Raw genomic sequence first — 20,193 nt, 5'->3', positions numbered from 1 at the left:
GCGAGCTGCACACCTGCCCTCCCATCTGAGAGTCACGCTGGGAGGGTCTCCATCTTCAGGGTCCCTGGGCTACTTCAGGCTCCTGTGGGCTCCCCAGTGTCATGTGAGGTCCCCAGTGCCTCGCCCCACTCCTGTCAGCCCTGCACAGGCGCACCGTGAACACACCCCCTGCTGCCAGCGAGGGTGGGCTCGGAGCCCAGAGATGAGCCCCAGGTTGGGCTGGCCGGGCTCTCTCCTGAATGCGTCTGCTCTCAGCAAGGACATTGTGGATGGCCCCCCCAGCAGCTGCCAAGCACACCTGGACACCCAGGGGGACCCAGCGCTCGAGGTGAGAGAAGGTAGGACTCTGGCGACAGGGTTTCACAACTTGTGGTTTATTGACACTTGAGCACAGTGGCCCTGGGAGGAGACTGCCCTTCTGGCCCCCTCACGCTAGGACTGGTCCCTGTGGACAGGGGGACCGCCATCCTGTCTCAGAACAAGACCCCCCTTGCACCACTCCCAGGAACCCACTGAGACGTGCGGATAAACCCTTGGCGAGGCTGGCGTGGCACGTTTGGCAAAGCTAAAGCACAGGCCTCCTGGGGCTGCCCCCTTGGGCTACAGCCAAAATCAAACCAAAACAGCTTATTTTGCACAGGCCCACCGGGTTTCCGTTTAGCTCGGGTGGGGGCCAGGTCCAGGAGCAGCCAGAGCTGCCCCCCAGCCCTGGGAATACTGCTGAGGTAGCCGGGACGCAGGGGAAGGGGTGAGGCCGGGGGCCGCGTGCCGGCCCAGGGAGGGCAGGGAGGCAGGACTGCGGCCAAGGGCAGGGGTCGTCAGAGCTGACCGTGGACCTCAGAGAGCCTGTGCTTCTCCCGTGGGGGCCACCTGTCACTCTCCCCCCATAACACATCCATTTCCTAGTCCTGGACGCCAAGGACAGTCTGGGTCAGGGAGGCCACGCGTTTGCCTCCAAGGTATCAGCAGGTTGGGAGCTTGACTAGAAGCCCCTGGGGGCCCGGCGGCGGCCTGCCCCTCCCAGGCCCCCCACGCCTGAGGAAGGAGCCTACGCTTCTGCCACCCCTGCTGCTCAGCATCAGCCCTACCTGTGAAGGCAGGGCCGGCTCTCCAGCTTTTGCACCTACGTGAGGTGCTGGCATCTGCAGTGATTCTTTTCCAATCCACTTAAATTTAAGAATAGACACCAATAGTACTTAATCACCCCTCCCTGCTGGCGGTGGGCGGGGCCTCAGCGCCGGCAGTCGCTCCCCTGCTGCGCCAGGCTCACCGCAAGCAGCCCCTGCACCTCCCAAGTTCCAGGAGCTGCTGCACAGACTCAGTGCAACCCTGTGCCCTAAAAGGGGAAACTGAGGCCCAGGGAGTGGCAACGGCTTGCTCAGCCCCAACAATGAGCTAGTGGCAAAGCTAGGACTTGAGAAAGGGATCAAGGCTTACAGACCAGTGCCTGTGGCCTGGAGAGGAAGTGGGCCAGGACTCGCAGAGGGTGAAGGTGCCCAGGGGCTCTGTCAAGATGGAAGAGACCTCCTCCGCGCCTGGGTGCATGCACCAGGTCAGGCCCGGGGCAGCGGGAGAGCGGGGACTCCCTCGGTCTCAAGGCAAGGACCAGCAGCTCCCAGGCTGCACCAGACAGCCAAGGCCTCTGCCAGGCAGCCTGGTGGGTGGGGGGCGGGAGCCTTTGACTCAGCCTGGCTCAGGGTGGGGGAGACCCTGGGACAAGCATGGAGAGATCTCCTGTGCTTTGGGCCTTGGGCCGGAGCATGAACATGACCCAGACTCCATGGGGTGAAGCTCCACTCTTGGCAGCCGTCAACCGAGTGAGACTCGCAAAGAAACCACTGACCCCCCTTCCATTAAGGTCATGCCCATGGGTGGCTGGGCTGGTAGTGAAGAGTGGGGCCACATCCCCCCTCGTGCCAGCCTGGTGCTGGGAGGGGCTCACGAGGAGGCTTCGGGCCCCCAGAAGGCAGCGGGGCCTTCAAGTTAAATGGAGCAATACCTGGTCATGTTGGCCACCAAACCCTCTCTGAGTTGCAGTGACCGTGTCTGAGATGCTTTCTGTCACGAGCCCTGGAGCAAGGCACTGACCGCCCGTCTCAGCTGCTGCTTCCCTGCTGTGGGAGTGGGGGTGAGCCCTGAGGCTGCAAGCTCCTCCTTTCTTGCTGGATGGTGGACTGGCCTCAGCAGGCACGGCTCTCACCATCCACCCCTTCCCTGGGTGAGAAGGGCCGAGGCTCCCCTCAGTGCAGCTGGGATTGCTCCCTGGGGCCCCAATGCAGTGGGGGGACTCTGAACCACAGGACCTCATGGCCTTGGCGACCTGACGCCAAGCTTCCTCCCACTTCCCCCTGCCCCCCCACCCCATGACATTCTCCTGAAGCCTCAGCTAAGCCAAAGCCACCCACTGCCCTTCCCAGATGTGCTGGTCTCTGCCTGCACAGCCCTGCCCACCACCGCGAGCCGGGCCCCCAGGCTCCTCTCTCCAGCGGCCCTGGCCTCTGCGGGGAGCCCTCGCCCAGCCCTGCCCCTTTCAACTCCACACGGGAGTCAGTGGCACGTCACAAAGACAGAACTCTTCCAGGAAGAACTCTAGCCCAAATCATGCCACTCTGACAAAATAAATCCTTTGTAAGAACTGCAACATGCTTGGCAGAATCCGTCAGAGGCCCGGCACTTCCAGCCTCACCTTAGGCTGTTTAAGGCACTGAATGGCTTATTAACACCACCTGGAAAAATTATGTCTCAGTCCTGATTTAGGGGAAAAAAAATTCAGTAATACTGCAAAAGAAGTTTCCCCTAAAAAAAAAAAAAAATCAATACTTAGTTTCCCAAGGGATAAACCAAACACTAAGCCCTGTCTTAGTTACATGACACATCAGGTACCTTGGCACTGACGAAAAAGACAGCCCTGAAATACTGCTTCTGAATCTGACTGCTCCCTGACAAAAGACCGCAAATGAAAGGCGCGCATGGTCATTCTGAGACCCCCCCCTCCCCGGGCGCTCCAGGGATGGGGGACCAGGGAGGCCAGGGCAGGCGTGTCACCAGCGGTGGGCGACGCAGCAGACCAGATGCCTGGTGTTCCCTTTTTTCCTGGTGGGGAAGCCGGCTCAGCCAGCAGGGACCCGCCAGGCGCGTCTGCGGATCTGAGCCCTCGTGGCTGTGGGCAGCGTGGAGCCAGTGAGAAACCTGTGCCGGGCACCCAGGACGCTCTTGAAAATGTCCGTGGCTCCCAGGTCTGCCTGATGGCCCCCCGTGCTGTGTCCTGCTGCCCTGAGTGCTCGCCTGGCGCCTGTGGCCTCTGGTCCAGCCCCTGCCTGACCGGGAGCAAGGGCCGGCCCACCTCCTGGCCTTGGCTCCGTGGTGAGGTCTCTTCCTAGGCTCCCTTGGAGATCCTGCCGTCCCACTGCCTGCCACCAGCAGGGCGCGACACTCACCGCCCAGTGCAGATCCCAGCCCCCGGGATGGGCCAATGCAAGCAACACGAGGGGCTCGGGGGCTGGGCAAAGCACTGCGCGGGTGGTGCCACCTGCACTGCTAGCCATCAGGTCCTAAGGCATCTGACGGAGGGTCACAGGGTGGGGCCAGGGGCTGGGACCTCCTAGCTTCTCGGTGGTGTGTTGGTCTCTGGCTCTGAGAGGCCAGAGGGCAAGTCCCCTGCCCCCTGGGCCCCGCCCTCCAGCAGGGCTCGGGGGTCCCTGAGGAAGACCACCATGACTGTGATGTTGTCGTGGGAGCCCCGCTCCCGGGCTGCAGCCACCAGCTCCTCGGCGACGTGTAGCCCACTGCCCTGCTGCCTGACCAGGTGGCTCTGCACGAGGCCAGCAACCTCATGGTGGGGGACAACGTCGAAAAAGCCGTCGCAGGCGAGCAGCAGGTAGTCCTCGGAGCCCGTCAGCTCCCGGGAGGCTGCATCCGCCTCCCCAGACACGTAGGGCTTCTGGAAGACATCCCCTGGGCATGAGAGAAAGGCCTCACGTCAGAGGGCCCCGCTGCCTCCTGCTCCCACCCGTCCTGCCAGGTCTCGCCTCGCTGTGCCCCGCAGATGCTCATGGGACGAGGATGCTCACAGGATGAGGGCACAGGGGTGAAAAGCTAATTTCATACAGTCCTAAGCGCTATGGGAAACACAAAGGAGGACGTTGTGATTCTGGTCTCCCTGAGGGCAGCAAGGCCAGAGTTCAGCTGCAAAGAGCAGCTTTTTCACTTCCAGGGGAGCCAGGCCCCAAGCAGGGTGGCTGAGAACACTGCACAGGCCGTGGCTGTGGCCCTGGCCCTCCTGAGCTCCTGACAGCTCCTAATGGGCACCTCAACTAAGTGTGTCCAAAATGCTCGCTCTTCCTCCCTCACACCTGCTCTTTCAGTCTCCCCATCGCAGAAAACAGCAAGACGATCCCCCCAGGTCCTTATGCCCGAATCTGCAGGTTCCCTCTGACTCTCCGCCTCACGCACCACACCCAGTCCATTAGCAGGTCCTGTCGGCTTTACCTTCAAAACGCATCTCGAACCCACAGCCCCCTCCTCGTTTCTGCAGCTCATGCCTCACCCAGACCCCCGCAGAGCTTCTGGTGGGACCCTCTCCTTCCGCTCCTGCCCGACAGCCCCTTCTCCACGGAGCGGGAACTGGCCCTCCTCCCGCCCGGGTGCCCGGGCCAGGCAGAGCAGCGAGGAGGCGGGCTCTGCGGAGGCAGCACCGTTCGCTGCGGGGGGCAGTGGAGGGAGGGGTTGCTAAGTCCTCGGAGGGAGACGTGAGGCTGTGAGAAAACAGGACAGGTGCTCTCTTTACTTCAGATTTTAAAAGATAGAAAAAATCATCAGCATGATGCGGGGAGGGGAGTAAGCCTCACGTATGGAATGTTGAAAAATGATCTTCCAGCATGTGGAGCAGCTAGCCAAGGGTTTCCTACTAGATTTTTCTGAGGAACTGTTTCCACAAAGAGAAAATAACACATAAACTGCAATTATTTGTGCGAGACGAAAGTTTCTAAGGGGTCTGCGCCTGCGCTCTCTAAGGTCACCAGAGTCCCTTCACAATCTGATGGATGGCACCACCCTGTAGGCCGGCACATGACAGCGCCGCCCAAACAGCTGGGCGAGCCCGTGGCCTCGAGGGGTCAGGAGGCCTGGGCTGGGGAAGCCGTGCCCTCCCGCCCTCGCCTCCTCACCGATGGCTCTGGAGACAGCCAGGGTCCCGTTGACTCTCCAGCAGTCCATGTGAGACACGAAGCCGCCCAGCGCCTCGATGCGCTCCCGCTCGTCCTGCAGGAGACACGAGAGTGGGGCCCGGGCACGCGAAGGGCGGCTGCCTGGTGTGGTGCTGTCACCCGAGAGCAGATGAGCTGCTTTCGGAGATGGCATTGGGAGCCACGGCTCTTGAACAATGCCCAAACGAGGCACCAGTGAAACAGTGGGAATGACAAATAGCCTCAACGTCCATCAGTTGCAGGAACGGCTAAATGGGTTATGGTGCCAGCACAGACGGACCACCCTTGGCGGACGGCCGTGGCCTCCGAGTCTCAGGCTCAGGGAGATGCTCAGGAGGCAGCAGAGAGCGCGCACCCCAGGGTCAGAGAGCGGGTCCCTCAGCTGCCTTGCCTCCTTTGTGGGCTGCTGGGACCCTGAGACCCAGCACGTGCTGTGTGTGGCCACTCGGCAGGGTTGCGGCCAAGTCAAGACCCTGAGGCTCAGACAGGTGAGTGATCTCTGGGTCCCAGCATAGGCCCAGCCTGAATCCTTCAACCCCAGCTCAGCGTTGTCTCCTCCCTGAAGCCCTCCTCCCCCACAGCCCAGGTGGTCGGCTGCTCTTTGCCCATGCGCATGACAGGATCCTGCATGTTGACCCCCCTCACCGGGCTGCCTGTCGGGGCAGAGGGCCTGGCTCCCCGCTGCAGCTCAAGGCTCCATGTCGCTGTGACAGGAAGGGGTCACTCTGGACGCCTGGCTGTCAATGCCCCAAACTTTAGGTGACTCCAGCCACTCGAGACAGGCAGGGGAGCCCTCCCTCTGGAGGAGCACGGGAGCGTCCGGAAAGACGCGCCGCTTTACGCCCTCATCCACCCGACCGTCTGCTTCCCTGCAGGGCCCAGCACGGTGGGGGCCGGGGGTGTCCCAGGCACGATGCAAGGAGCCCCTTACCTGTCGCTCGGGTCTGTGCGGCTCCATCAGCTTCACCACCTGTCCCTGCTGCACCAGGATGACCTGAGAGTCTCCGAGCCAGGCGACGTGCAGGGTCTTTCCCGCGATGAGCGCGCACACACCCGTGGTGCCGCTCTGCAGCCGCTGCAGGGAGAGAGGCCCGCCTGGGTGAGGGCGTGGCCGGGTGTCCACACCACAGGCACACACCCGTCCGGACGGGCTCGGCCGGCAAGGGGAATGGACGGCGGATGCGCACAAGGGCCCCCAGGACTCTCATAAGGCTTATGCTGCGAGGAAGGAGAGCACGTCCTGTGTGGTCCCGCTGATCAAACTCGAGAGAACACTGCAGTCTGTGGTGTCAGAGAGCAGACCAGCAGGTGCCGGGGGAGCAGGTGGGCAGCAGGGGGACAATGAAGGGCGGGAAGAAGCTCAGCGGGGATGGATATGTCTGCTCCTGTGGTGACGGTTACTCAGTGTAGACAAATGCCCAAACCTATCAAATTGTATCCTTTAAATGTGTGCAATTTATGTGTCAATTAGATCTCAATGAAGCTGTTTTAAAATCATAACAAACTCAACACCTGCTTCAGAGAATCCTTTCTCTACTCCGAGAGGCAGCCTTGAGCTCAGGGACCCTTCCCAACTCCTGGGGTGACGGTGGCCAGGAGGGCTGGGCGTGCCAGCTTGTCAATGGGCTCCCACCTTACAGCCTTGGATGCTGTGTGGCTTTCTGTTAAGATGCAAAGTCCAGCTTTGCTGCTTTCTGCTGAGGTCCATGCTCAGAGTGTCTGGCACACTGCACTCCCTCCTGAGTCTCCTCTGAGCTACACCAACTGGGGCAGGCCTTTTAAGCTCTCTGGGCCTCAGATTCCCAGGGAATCTGGACACGACCGTAGTATCTGCCCCGCAGGGCTGCTGGAGGACCACTGAGTCTATAGCGAGGTGCTGTGGGCAGTAAGCTGATGGGGTGGTCGGGGGTGGGCAGCAGTTGCGACGCGTTCTTTCTTCTTTCAGATGGCTGTAACTGCTGAGGAAAGAGCCCCCCAGCAGACACCAGCAGCTGCCGAGACCCTGCCCTGGAGAGCAAGGGGAGGTGGGGCTGGGCCTTAACCACGTGTTTTGTTTTCTGTGGCTTTGACAAGTCGGTGGACTTGCTAATCCTGGAGAGAAGGCCCCTCCCAGGGCTAATTCTTAAAGACAGCAAACGTCTGCTGGGAGTGCGCCCTTCACGCACAAGCCGGCTGGGGCTTCAACGGCCTCCTTTGTTCCTCACGCCAGGCCACGGTTTCCCTGAGCCTGGAAGGCCGGGGAAGGCCCCCAAGCCCGCAGCCCGTCGAGGGTCTTCACACTCTCAGGTCCTGTGCTTCTGTGACTTGCCTGCCCTGCCTCACCCACGCCTTCCTGCGGAGGCCCCAGTGATGGCTTTGGCCACGCCACCCCTACTCCCTCTGCCTCCTGACCCACCCAGTGCTTCTCCGCGTGGCCCTGCATGGCCTGGCCTCTCCTCTCGGGAACTGTAAGTCATAAACTCCTTGTTCAAGCCAGGCGTCTCTGTGCCTGTCGTCTTATCACACCTGATTCAAACAAAACCCTGGGCACAGTCTAAGAGAGGCTGCCCTCCCCCATGAGGCCTCACGCCCTCTGCAGCTGTGGGGCCAGGCGTGTGGGATCAGGGGCAAGCTTTATGCTGCTTCTGTTCAAATGAAACACATGCCCCCTTCATTGTAGGAAGGAAATGGCATGACTGCCAGCAGAGCTTGCTGAGGCCCTTCTGAGGCCGTGAACCACTTGGATTTCTCTCTCTGCAGGGTCAGGTCTCCCTGGCGCTCGCCGCTCCTGCCCTCAAACTGCACGAGCCCACCTACGGGTTCTCACCTCTCGCTTGGCTTTCCACAGAAACATCTCGTCGGTGCGCCGGAAGGCTTCCCTGAGGGCCCCTGCAGGGTCTGTAGGCAGCTCCGGCCGGCGGGCAGCGTGGGCATGCACGTGTGCAGCAGCGTACCTCGCAGCGTCCACTCCACCGTGACCGTCAAACACGGCAAAGTAGGCACGGTCCACGGGGTCCTGGTGGGGACACAGTGGGAGTCACAGTCCTGCCCGCTGGCCTTGAGCCTGACCAAGGCCGTGCCCCGGCCAGCGGCTTTCACCTGGTGGGGGAGCCCGGGTGCCGATGGGGTAGGGTCTGGAAGACCAGCATGGCCTTTGCCATCAGACAAGCCAACCTGGTTCAAGCACTTATGAGCTGGGAGATTTGGAAAAGGACAACCCTCCAGGGCCTCAGTTTCACCTCTGTCCCGAGTTGCTGGGAGCATAAGATGAGGTAATAGCAGGTGGCGCAGGGGCTGGAGACAGAGCAGGGCTCAGCAATCCTGAGCCTGAGACAAGCATGGCGCCCGGGGCCTCCCCTCCTAACAGACGTGGGCAAACTACGCCCTTTCCCCAGTCCCTCAGTGGGAAGTCTAGGTGGCTGATGGCTGTCCTGGCCCGGAAGTGCCGGGACAATGAATGGGGCTTCCCAGGCCCCCTGGGAAGGGCTCTGAGAGCTGTCTGGCACTTCGGCCTCCAGGCGGCCACTGCAGGCATCACTCCTGCCTCAGCTCTCGCCGGCAGCTCTGCTCGCACCCAGGGTGGCCCCCACCCGCCACGCAAGCCCTCCTACACTGTCCTGATCAGGGACACCAGCCTCACATGCCACCCCGGGGCCCGGGAGGAGGGCACTGGAGGTGGCGCACTCACGGACAGGCCGAAGAGCTGGTTGAAGGCAGAAAGGCACACATGCCGGTCCTCCATCTTGCGGCGAGTGTTCCGGATGGCGTGGATGGAGACCAGCCACGGCCTCTGTGGAGCCTGGGCAGTCGAGGGCACCTGCTTCTGCCACCGGCTGCATACTTCCCAGAGCTGGTTAAACAAAGTCCTCACCAGGCCCTCGGCATCCAGCACTGATGGGCAGGACGGCGGGTTGTTAGGGAGCGCCAGGCAGGCCAGACGAGGCTCCCACTCTCTCTGCCCCCCTTTCCTGGGGCCCCTGAAGCTCTCAACAGCCCTGTCACAGGCCTGCACAGGCCCCACCAGCCCGTCACCCCCCAGGGCATTCTGAGCACACTAGCCTAATATGCTATGTGTGACAGCCTGAGTCACTGGCCGTGAGAAATGTCCAGCTTGGCAATCCGTGCCAGGAGCCTCCTGTCCCACAGTGGAGCAGCGCCCCTCATGGAAGCCCATCCCGAGGAAAGGCAAAGATAATTTAAGAACTAAGTACAGAATCATTTATAATTGTGCATTAATTAGAAACAATATATATCCAATGATAGAGTAAATTATGGTCTGTTCTCTTGACAAAGAATTAAGCTGCTATTAAAAATGATTTTCACAGGGCCAGCCTGGTGGCGCAGTGGTTAAGTGCGCACGTTCTGCTTTGGCGGCCCGGGGTTCACTGGTTTGGATCCCGGGTGCAGACATGGCACCGCTTGTCAAGCCATGCTGTGGCAGGCATCCCACATATAAAGTGGGGAAGATGGGCACGGATGTTAGCTGATGGCCAGTCTTCCTCAGCAAAAAGAGGAGGATTGACAGCAGATGTTAGCTCAGGGCTAATCTTCCTCCAAAAAAAAAAAAAAAAAAGATGTTCGTAACTAAACATGCAACTGCCCTATAACCCAGCAACTGCACCCCTGGGCATTTATCCCAGAGAAATTAAGACTCCATTCACACAAGGACCTGTGCTCGGCTGTTCACAGCGGCTTTAAGTGGAACAGCTGGAATCGGCCTAGATATCCTTCAACACGTGAACGGTTAAACAAACTTTGGTACATGGTGCCACGGAACACTACTCACAGAAGAAAAGGAGCAGCGCCCGACACAGACAGCGGGAAGAACCTCCAGAGAACTACGCTGAGTGGAGAAAGCCAAGCCCCCCACACTACATCCTGTGTGATCCCGTCTGTACGCACCCTGACCTGACAAAATTACACAAATAGAGATGATTCATGGTTGTCGGGGGTCGGGACGTGGGGGATGTTAAGGTGGCCGTAAGGGATGAGGGATCCTTGTGTGATGACACTGTTCTGTGTCTCGGCTGTGTCAAGGTCCTGGTCGCGAGACTTCCCTGTAGTTTTGCAAGATGTTACCTTTGGGGGAAACCGGGTGCAGGATGCATGGGATCACTCTGTATTATTTCTTACAACTGCATATGAGGCTACAGTTATCTCTAAATACAGTTGAATTAAAAAAACTGAAGGGGCTGGCCTGGTGGTGCAGCGGTTAAGCAGGCACGCTTCGTTTGGGCGGAGCAGATCCCGGGCATGGACCTACACACTGCTCATTAAGCCATGCTGTGGGCGCCCCACATACAAAATAGAGGAAGACTGGCACAGATGTTAGCTCAGGGCCAATCTTCCTCACAAAACAAACAAACAAACAAAACCTGAAGAGTAAAAGAAAAATGGGCTTTTACAGAGTTTGCAAGTATGTAAAATGCTTACGTCATGATATTAAGGAAAAACATTCATGTTTAAGAAAAAATGTTGTAGTGGCTGGCCCCATAGCCGAGTGGTTAAGTTTGTGCGCTCCGCTGCAGTGGCCCAGGGTTTCGCCGGTTCAGATCCTGGGTGTGGACGTGGCAGCGCTCATCAGGCCACGCTGAGGCAGCGTCCCACATGCCACAACTAGAAGGACCCACAACTAAAATATACAACTATGTACTGTGGGGATTTGGGGAGAAAAAGCAGGATAAAAAAAAAAAAGATTGCTAACAGTTGTTAGCTCAGGTGCCAATCTTAAAAAAAAAAAAATGTTGTAAAAAAAGGGAGGGTAGAATATTCCACACACAGTTTGATGATGAGTACATGAGAAAGCTTTCCACCTCTTGGACCCAGAAAATGAAAGGCAGGAAAGGCCTACAACCAAAATGTCAGTGTCAGCGTCTGCAGGTGCTGGTTCTGTGGGTGCTGTTTTCCTTCCATACACTTTTTTTCAGTGCTTTCTCAATTTTCCATGACAAGTGTTAGCTCCAGGTGATGGTTTTAAAATACATCCATAAATTTTTTGATACTTCTCCTTTCAAGAGTGGGAGCCTAATTCCCTTCTCTGGAGTGTGGGACTTTGTGACCTGCTTCTCATGAATAGAATAAAACGGAAGCTTCAGACCCCGGGTCCTAGGAGCTGCTGTGGCTTCCACACTGCATGTTCCCTCTCTGTCTCCCTCGTGAATCACTAGCTCTGGGGGAAGCTGGCTGCCATGCTGTGAGGATGCTCAAGCAGCCCGGTGGAGAGTCCACATGGTGAGGAGCTGGGGCCTCCTGCCAACAGCCATGTGACTGGACCATCTTGCAAGTGGAACCTCTGCCCCACAGGCCTTGGTCTGACCGAAACCTCATGAGAGACCCTGGGCCAGAAGCACCAGCTCAGCTGCTCCCAATTTCCAGACCCACGGAAATGGTGGGATAATAAAAGTTTATTGTTTTAAGCTGCTAAATTTTGGGGCAATTTGTTATGCAGAACAGGTAATACCCCCCACAACATGAATTTTAAAACAGAAGCCCAAATCCTACCTCAACCTGACTTCTAAAGAAAAGATTAACGGGGAAAGGTCCAAAGGAAACCTCGGATGCCGTACCTCAGAGACTCAGTTCATTTCGATGCACAAACCCCTCCCGGCCCAGGTGCGTTGGTTCACAGGCATAGGTGAGTCAGGGCTGCTCACCTGCTGGTGGGGGTGGGGCTCAAGGGCAAGTAACTGAAAACAGGGCAGACTCTGAGGAGTGTCACAGGCCATACCAGAGGGACTCAGCGAGTTGGAAAAGGAAGAGCTCCTGCCCAAAGGTGGTGGCTACAGGAGAAGGGCTGAGGCCAGGGAAGGCCTGGAGGGTCTGTGAGCGCAGGAGGCCACTCGGACACACATCCCAGGGAATCCATGCATCAAGGGCGGGGCGGGCGGGGGAGGGGACTGCGAGCCGCTACCACACCCAGGACACAAGGGCCATTCAGGTGTTCGGGAGAACTGGTGGCCAGCAGGGTGGTCTGAGGGGCTGTGGGTGCGGGAAGGCTCAGCTCAGGGGAGACAGGACCTCATGGGAACTGCTCACTGGGGAGGGGCCGGCGCGGGGCTCTGCCTGCCCGGGCCACATAGTCTTAGTCACGGCTCTGCCCCTGGTCAGTGATTCTTAGAACACCCGCCACGACGCTAATTTTGCAAGTATGGCTTTGAGATGATAGACTACTGAGTTCGGCTCCCATGACAGGGACGGAGGGCAGGGTCCGGCTGCAACTTCCTCCTGCGTGGCGCCTCCCTCCTCCACCCCAGGCGCGGGGAGCCCCCACGTCAAGGGCCACACTGGTGACGGCCGCACTGTTCCTTCCCGCCAGCAGGTGGCGCCGATTTCCCGCCGGGACAGCGGGGCTGGCCGGCGCTCCCTGTGGGCGCCTACAGCCAGGCAGTTTTGCAGAGGACAATGGTTGTCCGTCACTGTGCACGGGGTCTCCTGCACCTGGGAGACGGGAGTGCGCGGCTGTGCTGGAATGGAACCCGGGCAGGGAGCCAGGGAAAAGGGCGCGGCACTAGGACGAGAGGGGTCGGCACCCACTGCAGAGAGAGGCTGCGGTGTCTCTTCCCTCTTCCCCACCTCTTCCTGCTCTCCCCGCGATGCGGGCACTAATGCTGAGTTTGAAGCAACAGTCAGATAATAACTGTGACAGGAAGGAGGGGTGTGTTACATGGTAACACACACGATATATAAATGCATCAGGTCAACACACTGTACACCTTAACCTTAAACGATGTTATACACCAGTTACATCTCAATTAAAAATAGTAATAAACTAACAAGTCAGATGGGCATGGCAAAGGAAGGGAAATCCACTGAGGTTCCCCCTGCGCAGCCAGCCAGTGCCCGGCCGAGACCCACTCTGCTCTGCATCCAGCTGCCTGCAGCCCCCCCGTGGCCTGAGCGGCACCCTTCTCCAGCAGGCAGGGAGCCACGCCGCCTGTGCCAAGCCCAGGCCACGGCACACCCTGCCACAGCCCATGGGCCGGGCGGCTCCCGCTCTCTGTCCTTCATGAACCGACACTTGGGGGAAATACGACAGAAAGGAATTATTAATAAAGCGAAAGAAAGACATGCAAAATAAGAGCCCGGCCTTTCTATGAGGAGGCTCCCTCCGGCTCTGGCTCCTCTGGCCGTGCGATGTGGCTCAGGGCCCACCCACCGCCTGCTGTCCCGGGGACAGGCGGACAGACAGGCCTCCATTGGCGCCTCCCCGAGCTCTCATGGACACCACTGAGTCTCCACCTGACAGGGTCCTGACGTGGGCCAGCCCAGGCAATGGGCCCGAGCTCTGGCGTTTTCTACCAGCTGGACCCCGAGGCTGCCCCTGGGAACCGCTCCCACGTCACCACGGGGTGATGTCAGCTGAGGCAGAAGAGCAGGTGTTCGATGTGAGTTAGCACCTTGGTTTCCCCCCATGTAACACGGGATGAGCGTTATTCATCTCCTGGGCTGTTCAGAAGCTCAGTGAGTTAGCTGTGGTGCTCCCGCCGCCGACCTCGTGCTGGTGTGCGTGCTTCCTCTGCATCTCAATTCTGCCACCCTGTCGTGAGCATGCGCACCCGGCGCTGCCCCTTCCAGCCCTCATCATGTGATGCCCACAACTGCCCTTCCGCCAGCAAAACGGGGATGGAAACAGAGTCCAGGTGAACCCTGACATCTCCCAAACTGGTGCTCCCTTGCAGCCTGTCCCTTGTCTGGCTGGTGAGTGTGTCACCTGTTAAGCCCCAGGGCCCCAAGAGGGGCAGAACTCACAGGTCACAGGGGCCTTCTCTTCTTCTGCGTCGTCATCCTCCTCCTGCCTGGGCTTCTTCCTGAATTCGGAAAGGTCTGCCTGCAGCAGCTGGGAAACTGCCTCATGGGCCAGACACGAAGCAAGTCGTGGCGGAGCATTCCTGGGGACGGGAACACGATGTGAAGTGGAGCTGGCTCCTCGGCAGAAGCCAATACCCCAGTGCCCACCCAGTGCTCCAGATGGAGACTTTGGGCTCCTCGCCATTCAGGGAGGCCCTTCTGGAGGCAGTGATGACCAGTCACACTGCAGTGTATGGCCCCAATGAGCAGGTCGGCCTCCGGTCCTCAGGGAGCTGGACAGGATGTCCATGCAATGCCATTTACCGGGGCATGTGCTGCACCAAATGTGGGTTGGGGCTGGTGGGGAGGGGGGTGTCACAGACGCATAAGATTGTCTGCTGGTCTTGGTGGCCAGGTCAGACAAACTGCCCAACGTCCAGCCTGATGAGAACTCCTGGTCACCAACACCAGCTGGGGAGCCCTGGGGGTTGGGGATCTTATGGGCTGAACTGTGTCCCTCAAACTTCACATGCTGAAGGTCTAACCCCTCAGTGCCTCAGAATGTAACCTTATTTGGAAATAGGGTTGCTGCAGATGCAATGAGTTAAAATGAGGTCATCGTGGAGTAGGATGGGCCCCTAACCAATAACAATGCTGTTCTTATCAAAGGGGGCATCTCGACACAGGCACACACACGTAGAAGCCATGTGAAGATGGAGGCAGAGACTGGAGCGCGGAGCCCACAAGCCAAGGACCGCCAGCATCAACCGGAAGGAACCAGCCCTGCCAACACCTTGATCTGGGTCTTCCAGCCTCTAGAACTCCAAGACAATACATTTCTGTTGTTTAAGACACTAGGCTGTGGGACTGCGTTATGTCCACCCCAGGAAAGGAATCCAGGAGCATGGGACCCGAGGACTGTGCCTGGAGGGCGTGGCTGGGCACCACCCTTGGGGTCCCTGGGCAAAGCAGGCCACTGGGCAGCTGGTGCAAGAGTGCACTGGGCGGGGGGCAGGTGTCAGGGCAACAGGGAGCCACGACCTTGGTGTGTTTTCAAGAGGGATGTGACATGATCAGATCAGGCTTTTAGACACCTACCCTGGACTGCAGGGTGAACGCTGGGGAGAGGCCAAGGTCCAAGTTGGGCAAGGCTTGGCAGTGGAGGGGAGGGGACAGAGCAGGCATTGGGCAGGAGACTGGATGGGAGATAGAGCCTTGGAATGAATGGGGGTGGGGGCTGCAGCTGAAGGAGCTTGCCAAAGAGGAGGGGCAGAGAGGAGTCGGGGGGCTGGGAGCAGCTGGGGATGTGGGGTAACCCCAGTAGTGGCCGCCTGGGGCCATAGAAGCGAGATTTGGCTGACTGCTTCGAAGGGCACAGAGAGGTCGCCCAGAACAGAGCTGAGGGGGTGTAGGCAGGGCTGGGAAAGCCAATTAACAGAGGATTGGGAAGCTGCCCAGGAGGACAGGGAGGGCGGGCAGCAGTTCTGGGGAGTCCTGAGGATGGAGAGACTGAGGCCAGCATGGAAGGACTCTGGGAAATTCCACCACCCATGCATGTTTCCATGAGCTCCAAGCCGGCCTGCCAGTCACCTCCCTGGCTCCCTGGGCACAGGGATCCATCTTCCTGGGGCCGACAGCCTCTAGGATGCATCCTGACCCTGGAATCTGCCTCCCCACCAAGGGGAGCCCCTCTTAGGCGGAGAGATGTGCACCCTTACCCTCCCCGTGCCCATCCCCAGGGGCTGGGGGCCCACGCCTGGGGAGGCGGCCATCTGCTGGAATGACACACTCGGCTTTCCCCTGAGGGCAAGGACCTCCCAACAGCCAGGTGCATGGTCACGTCCCCTTGGGGGCTGGGCGTCCATGGTGTGTCTACTGATAGTCTTAGAAATCTACCAGGATGAATTCATGATTTTTCAAAATGAGAGGGTGACTCAGGGGAGAAGCCTCTGGAACGGCCTTTGAAAAACAACCAGCCAAGACATGAGAAATGAGTTCCTCTGCCATTAGGGGATTTCCTGCCAGCCACCAGGTTTTCCTTTTTCACAGCAGGGAGAAGAGGCGCCTGTTCTGCTCCAGTGAGGTCGGCAAGGTCGGCTGTGCTGTGGCTTCCTCCAGGCCCACAACGCTGCTGGGGACAGGGGGGCAGCTTCCGGCAGGGGGACCCAGACAATGCCTGGCTGTGGGCCACAGGCCTGGCTTCCTGGACGCCCCTCCCGCCTTATCCAGGAGTCCCACCCGACAAGCCCTGGCGCTCAGGCCCCACACCACATCCCAGGATGCTGCATCACACCCGAGGATGCTGCCGTGGACCCGCCCAGCTTGGGATTTTCAAGGAACTTCCGTCCAGCAGCAGAGGTGAAGAGGTACGTAAATGCTTATGTGTAATTACGCATTACACAAGGTGTAAGTGTAAGGTGTGCACTGCTGGGTGCCTGAGGTGTGCATGGGAACACTAACACGGGGGAAGACAGGACGTCAGTCAGTGCACCCGTGACCTTGGGGCTCTGCCTTCCAGACAGTCTCATAAGGTCACCACTATGGTCTGAGAAAACCCCACAGACCCACGTGCTCGGGGCCTTACACCAGAGCTGCAGGCCGGGAAGCAGAGCTGGAGGGGAGCCCGCCCAGCGTGCAGGGGTGCCCGACAGTCAAACGCAGTATAGAAAACCTGTGACCACACACGTGAGCATCTGCGACTACGTAGGAAAGAACTACTAGAAGAGGACAAAAATAACTGAAAATAAACCCATTAAGATGGCTGGAAAATATAAGACTCAAAGTAATTCATTTTTAGGGAAGTCTAAGGGGGCCAAGGGGAGCTCTGCAGAGGCCTGCGCCAACCCCTCTGCCTCAGGCCCTGGCGGCCGGGACCCCTGGCCTCTCCCCCATCATAATGCTCTCAGACCTGCTCTGTCATCCTGCTAACGGATGGGACGCCTGCTCAACAACACCTGAGCCCGGGGCCTGCTGCCTCCTCCCGGCTCAGCCTCACCCGCCACCAGGGCCTCGGGGGGGGCCCTGCCCCACCTCCAACAAGTGCTGGTTTTCCCTACATTTACCTTGAGACACCTTCTCTCCATCTTAACTAAAACTCACCCCTCCAAGGCCCTGCAGCCCGGCAGACCCCTCGGACCAACCCCTGATTTCTCCAGCTGAGACCTCACCCTGGGCAGGAGGGCAGGTCCCCCGTTCCTGCCACCGCCCGCCACCCTTCTCTTCCTCACCCCCTCCCATTTCCACTGCTGTGAAGCAAAACCAGCCCCATGGTCCGGGACCCTCCCCCTGGGCACATGCCTCCTCCGCGCCCCCCTTCCCTGGACCTGGGGACTGACTGCTCAGTCTGGTGCCCCTCCCAGGCCTCGCACTGTAGCTTGTCCCTCCTCTGATGCTGTGCCACCTGCCTAGAGGACCAGCTAACCCGGGCTCTGTTGTGACCCAGGACAGCTTTCCCACCTCGATCCTCAGCTCGTTTCCTCTCTATCCCCGTGGACACATCATCCTTGTCCTCTTGCTCTCTTCAGGCGCTGGGCTGCCAGCAGGGGTGGCAGGGGTACCAATCCCTCAGGGCCTGCCTTTCCTCCCACTGCCCCTGAGCCCCACAGAAGGCCTAGTGCCCCTGGGAGGCCAGACACTGAGGCCCCGGGGCCCTCGACTTCCCTCTCCCCTCTGAGTACACCACTTGCCCGGCTAGCCGGCTCCCTCTCCTCCCTCCCTTCCTTTGTGCTGGGTCCCAAGGGAGGCAGAGCTCCAGATACCCCTTCCCACCCATCCAGCAGCCCCGAGGCAGCCTCGGGCCGGCCAATTTGCTTTACACAGCCTGCCTCTAAATTATTTCCTCAAAGCAAAACTAAACAAGCCAACACCACCCTCTGCACAGGCCACCCCCCAAGGGACACGGTCACCGGACATTTCCTCCAGAGCTCTGGGGGGCTGTGGTGGACCCCGGGGTGGATGTCCAGGATGAGGCCCTGGAGCAGGCCCTCAGCCTTCCTGCTCAGCGACGCGGGCTCAACTTGCTGACTCTGCCAGGGCCTTGGGGTCCTGTCAAGCAGGCCCTCAGAGGATGTGCAGATGGAGGTGACCTGCCACAAAGGAAGCATGCTTGGGGACACTAAGATGCCAGTGCACAGACACTGGGGCATGTCCCAGCTTTAGGAGATTTGCAGATGACCTGTGAATGATGCAGCGACTAGTGATGGTGGTCACGGCCCTTGGGGGAGGGACAAGGCTCACATGGACACCGCGTGGCCTGCCAGCCCGCACTGCCTTGCACCTCCCATGGGGGCTGCAGGCAGGCCCGCTGCTCTCTATCCTGCCCGTATCTGTGAAGCTGGTTCTTGTGTCTCCTCTCTGCACTGGGGACATGGCCTGGCCCTGGCCCGCCCTGAGCACGAGGCCTCAGGCCAGTCTCTTCACCTACTTGGCCTCTGCCTCCCCTCTGTGAAACGGGACAGAAAGAGGACCTACTGTTTAGCACCTGTCATGGGTTGAATTGTGTCCCCACAAAAGAAACACTGAAGTCCTAACCCACAGAGGCTCAGAACGTGACCTTATTAGGATCTTTGCAGGTGTAAGATGAGGTCATGCTGGAGCAGAGTGGGCCCCACATACACTAGGACTGGCGCCCTTACAAGAGGAGGAGAACAGACACAGATCGACAGGGGGTGCCACGTGAAGACACTGACACACAGGAGGACACCGTGTGACGACGAAGGCCACACTGGATTGATGTGTCTAAAGGCCACAGAACACTAAGGACTGCTGGCGACACCAGAAGCTAACAGACTTTCCTCAATGGCCTTTGTTAAGAGAGCACTGCTCTGCTGACACCTTGGTGTCTGACCTCCGGCCTCCAGAACTGTGAGACCACACATTTCTGTTGTTCGAAGCCACTCGGTCAGTGGTGCTCTGCTACGGTCGCCCTGGGAGACCAAGAGAGGGATTTACAGAGGGAACACATTGACACAGGGCAGGACATGTCCGGTAGACGGCCTCCAGGGTCAAGGGCAGCACGCAGCAGACACCAAGCCCCTCACTCCCGTCCTGTGCCCCCCCCCTCCTGGCAGGTGCATGGCCTACCTGCTGCCCAGGAAACCCATCGCCAGCTCGGCCAGCTCGCCTTCCACCTCCTCCTGCCTCAGCACTGTCCCTGGGACCTTCCACGGCAGAGGGCTGTCTGGGCTCAGTGGGGCTGGAAAGTCGCAGAGGAGCATGTCCAGGAAGCCCAGTGTCTCCTCTGCCATCTGGCTGCTCTCCTGTGGGGCTCCAGAGGCCATGCCCAGAGCATCCCGGGGGGCCTGCCGCCAGGGTTCCAGTTAGTCTTCACCCTGGGGAGAGATGGGAGGTCAGCAAAAACATGGGTGATCAGCGCCCTGCTCTTGGGGTACTTGGGTGTTCACCCTGCAGTGCTGAGTACACGATGCCTTGCTTTCTCTGCTTTACCTCCAGCCATCGCTCTGCAGGTGCCGCATGAAGCCTGGGGCCTCACAGCCGAAGGGCAGGGCCATCTGGCCTCACGCAGTTCAGGGGCCCAAGTAAACAGGAGCAACAACTCTGGCCCATGTCCTAATGCAGAGGGGATGCTCAGGAGCCAAGGGAAGTGGCTCCAGGGGATGGAGCCAGGAGCAGAGGCAGCATGGACGTCTTGAAGAAGTGACAAAGAAGGAAGGTGTGTTCCTGGCAGAGGGTGGCCAGTGTGAACAAAAGGGGCAGGAGAGGGACCCAGGGCCAGGCCACTGAGGCAGGTGAACACGGCAGGTGACCTGGGCAGCTAGGAGGTGAGGAAGTGATGTGAGCCTAGAAGTGGTACTCAGAGGGAAGAAGGAAGGAAGAGAAGGGCCAGGCTGGGCTGGTGACAGGGTCACCATGCAGCAGAGGGCCAGGCCAGGCTGTTATAGAGATGGAGAAGGGGAGCAGGAAGGGCTCCCCAGAGGCCTTCCCAGGGCACCGGTGGGAGAGAAGCTGAGGGTTAACCCAGGATGGTCGGGGAGGTGGAGTGGCTCACACTTAGGACAGGGGAAGGCCTATTAAATCCTCTCCACAGGAGGAGTCCAACCAGCGTGAGCTGGAGGAGAGGTGCTGTGGACAGCCCAGAGCCTGACCCACTGCCCTGGGTACCAGCTCCCACCTCGAGGGCTCCTTTTTTTTTTTTGAGGAAGATTAGCCCTGAGCTAACATCCGCCACCAATCCTCTTTTTTTTTTTTTTTTTTTTTTTTTTTT

At 59.2% G+C, this 20,193-nt stretch overlaps 1 protein-coding gene across 3 annotated transcripts in view; it reads right to left on the bottom strand.

The window, feature by feature from the left end:
• Window positions 1–358: 358 nt before the first annotated feature.
• PPM1F (protein phosphatase, Mg2+/Mn2+ dependent 1F) overlaps window positions 359–20,193 on the bottom strand; it is a 25,713-nt gene continuing 5,878 nt past the window's right edge. For 2 of the 3 annotated variants that reach the window (XM_046640648.1, XM_046640647.1), the window contains exons 2-8: window positions 19,053–19,300; window positions 13,932–14,071; window positions 8,872–9,074; window positions 8,011–8,199; window positions 6,136–6,279; window positions 5,166–5,259; window positions 359–3,954 (exon numbers count right to left, since the gene is read on the bottom strand). In XM_046640648.1, coding sequence (XP_046496604.1) covers window positions 3,602–3,954; window positions 5,166–5,259; window positions 6,136–6,279; window positions 8,011–8,199; window positions 8,872–9,074; window positions 13,932–14,071; window positions 19,053–19,249 — 1,320 coding nt within the window. In that variant the 5' untranslated portion in view covers window positions 19,250–19,300 and the 3' untranslated portion in view covers window positions 359–3,601. Of the gene's footprint in view, window positions 3,955–5,165; window positions 5,260–6,135; window positions 6,280–8,010; window positions 8,200–8,871; window positions 9,075–13,931; window positions 14,072–19,052; window positions 19,303–20,193 lie in introns of all 3 variants that reach the window. The other variant, XM_046640649.1, reaches the window with a different exon arrangement.

The sequence above is a fragment of the Equus quagga genome, chromosome 15, assembly GCF_021613505.1.
Source record: "Equus quagga isolate Etosha38 chromosome 15, UCLA_HA_Equagga_1.0, whole genome shotgun sequence".
Classification (NCBI taxonomy): domain Eukaryota; kingdom Metazoa; phylum Chordata; class Mammalia; order Perissodactyla; family Equidae; genus Equus; species Equus quagga.
This window is presented reverse-complemented; position numbering and strand designations above follow the sequence as displayed.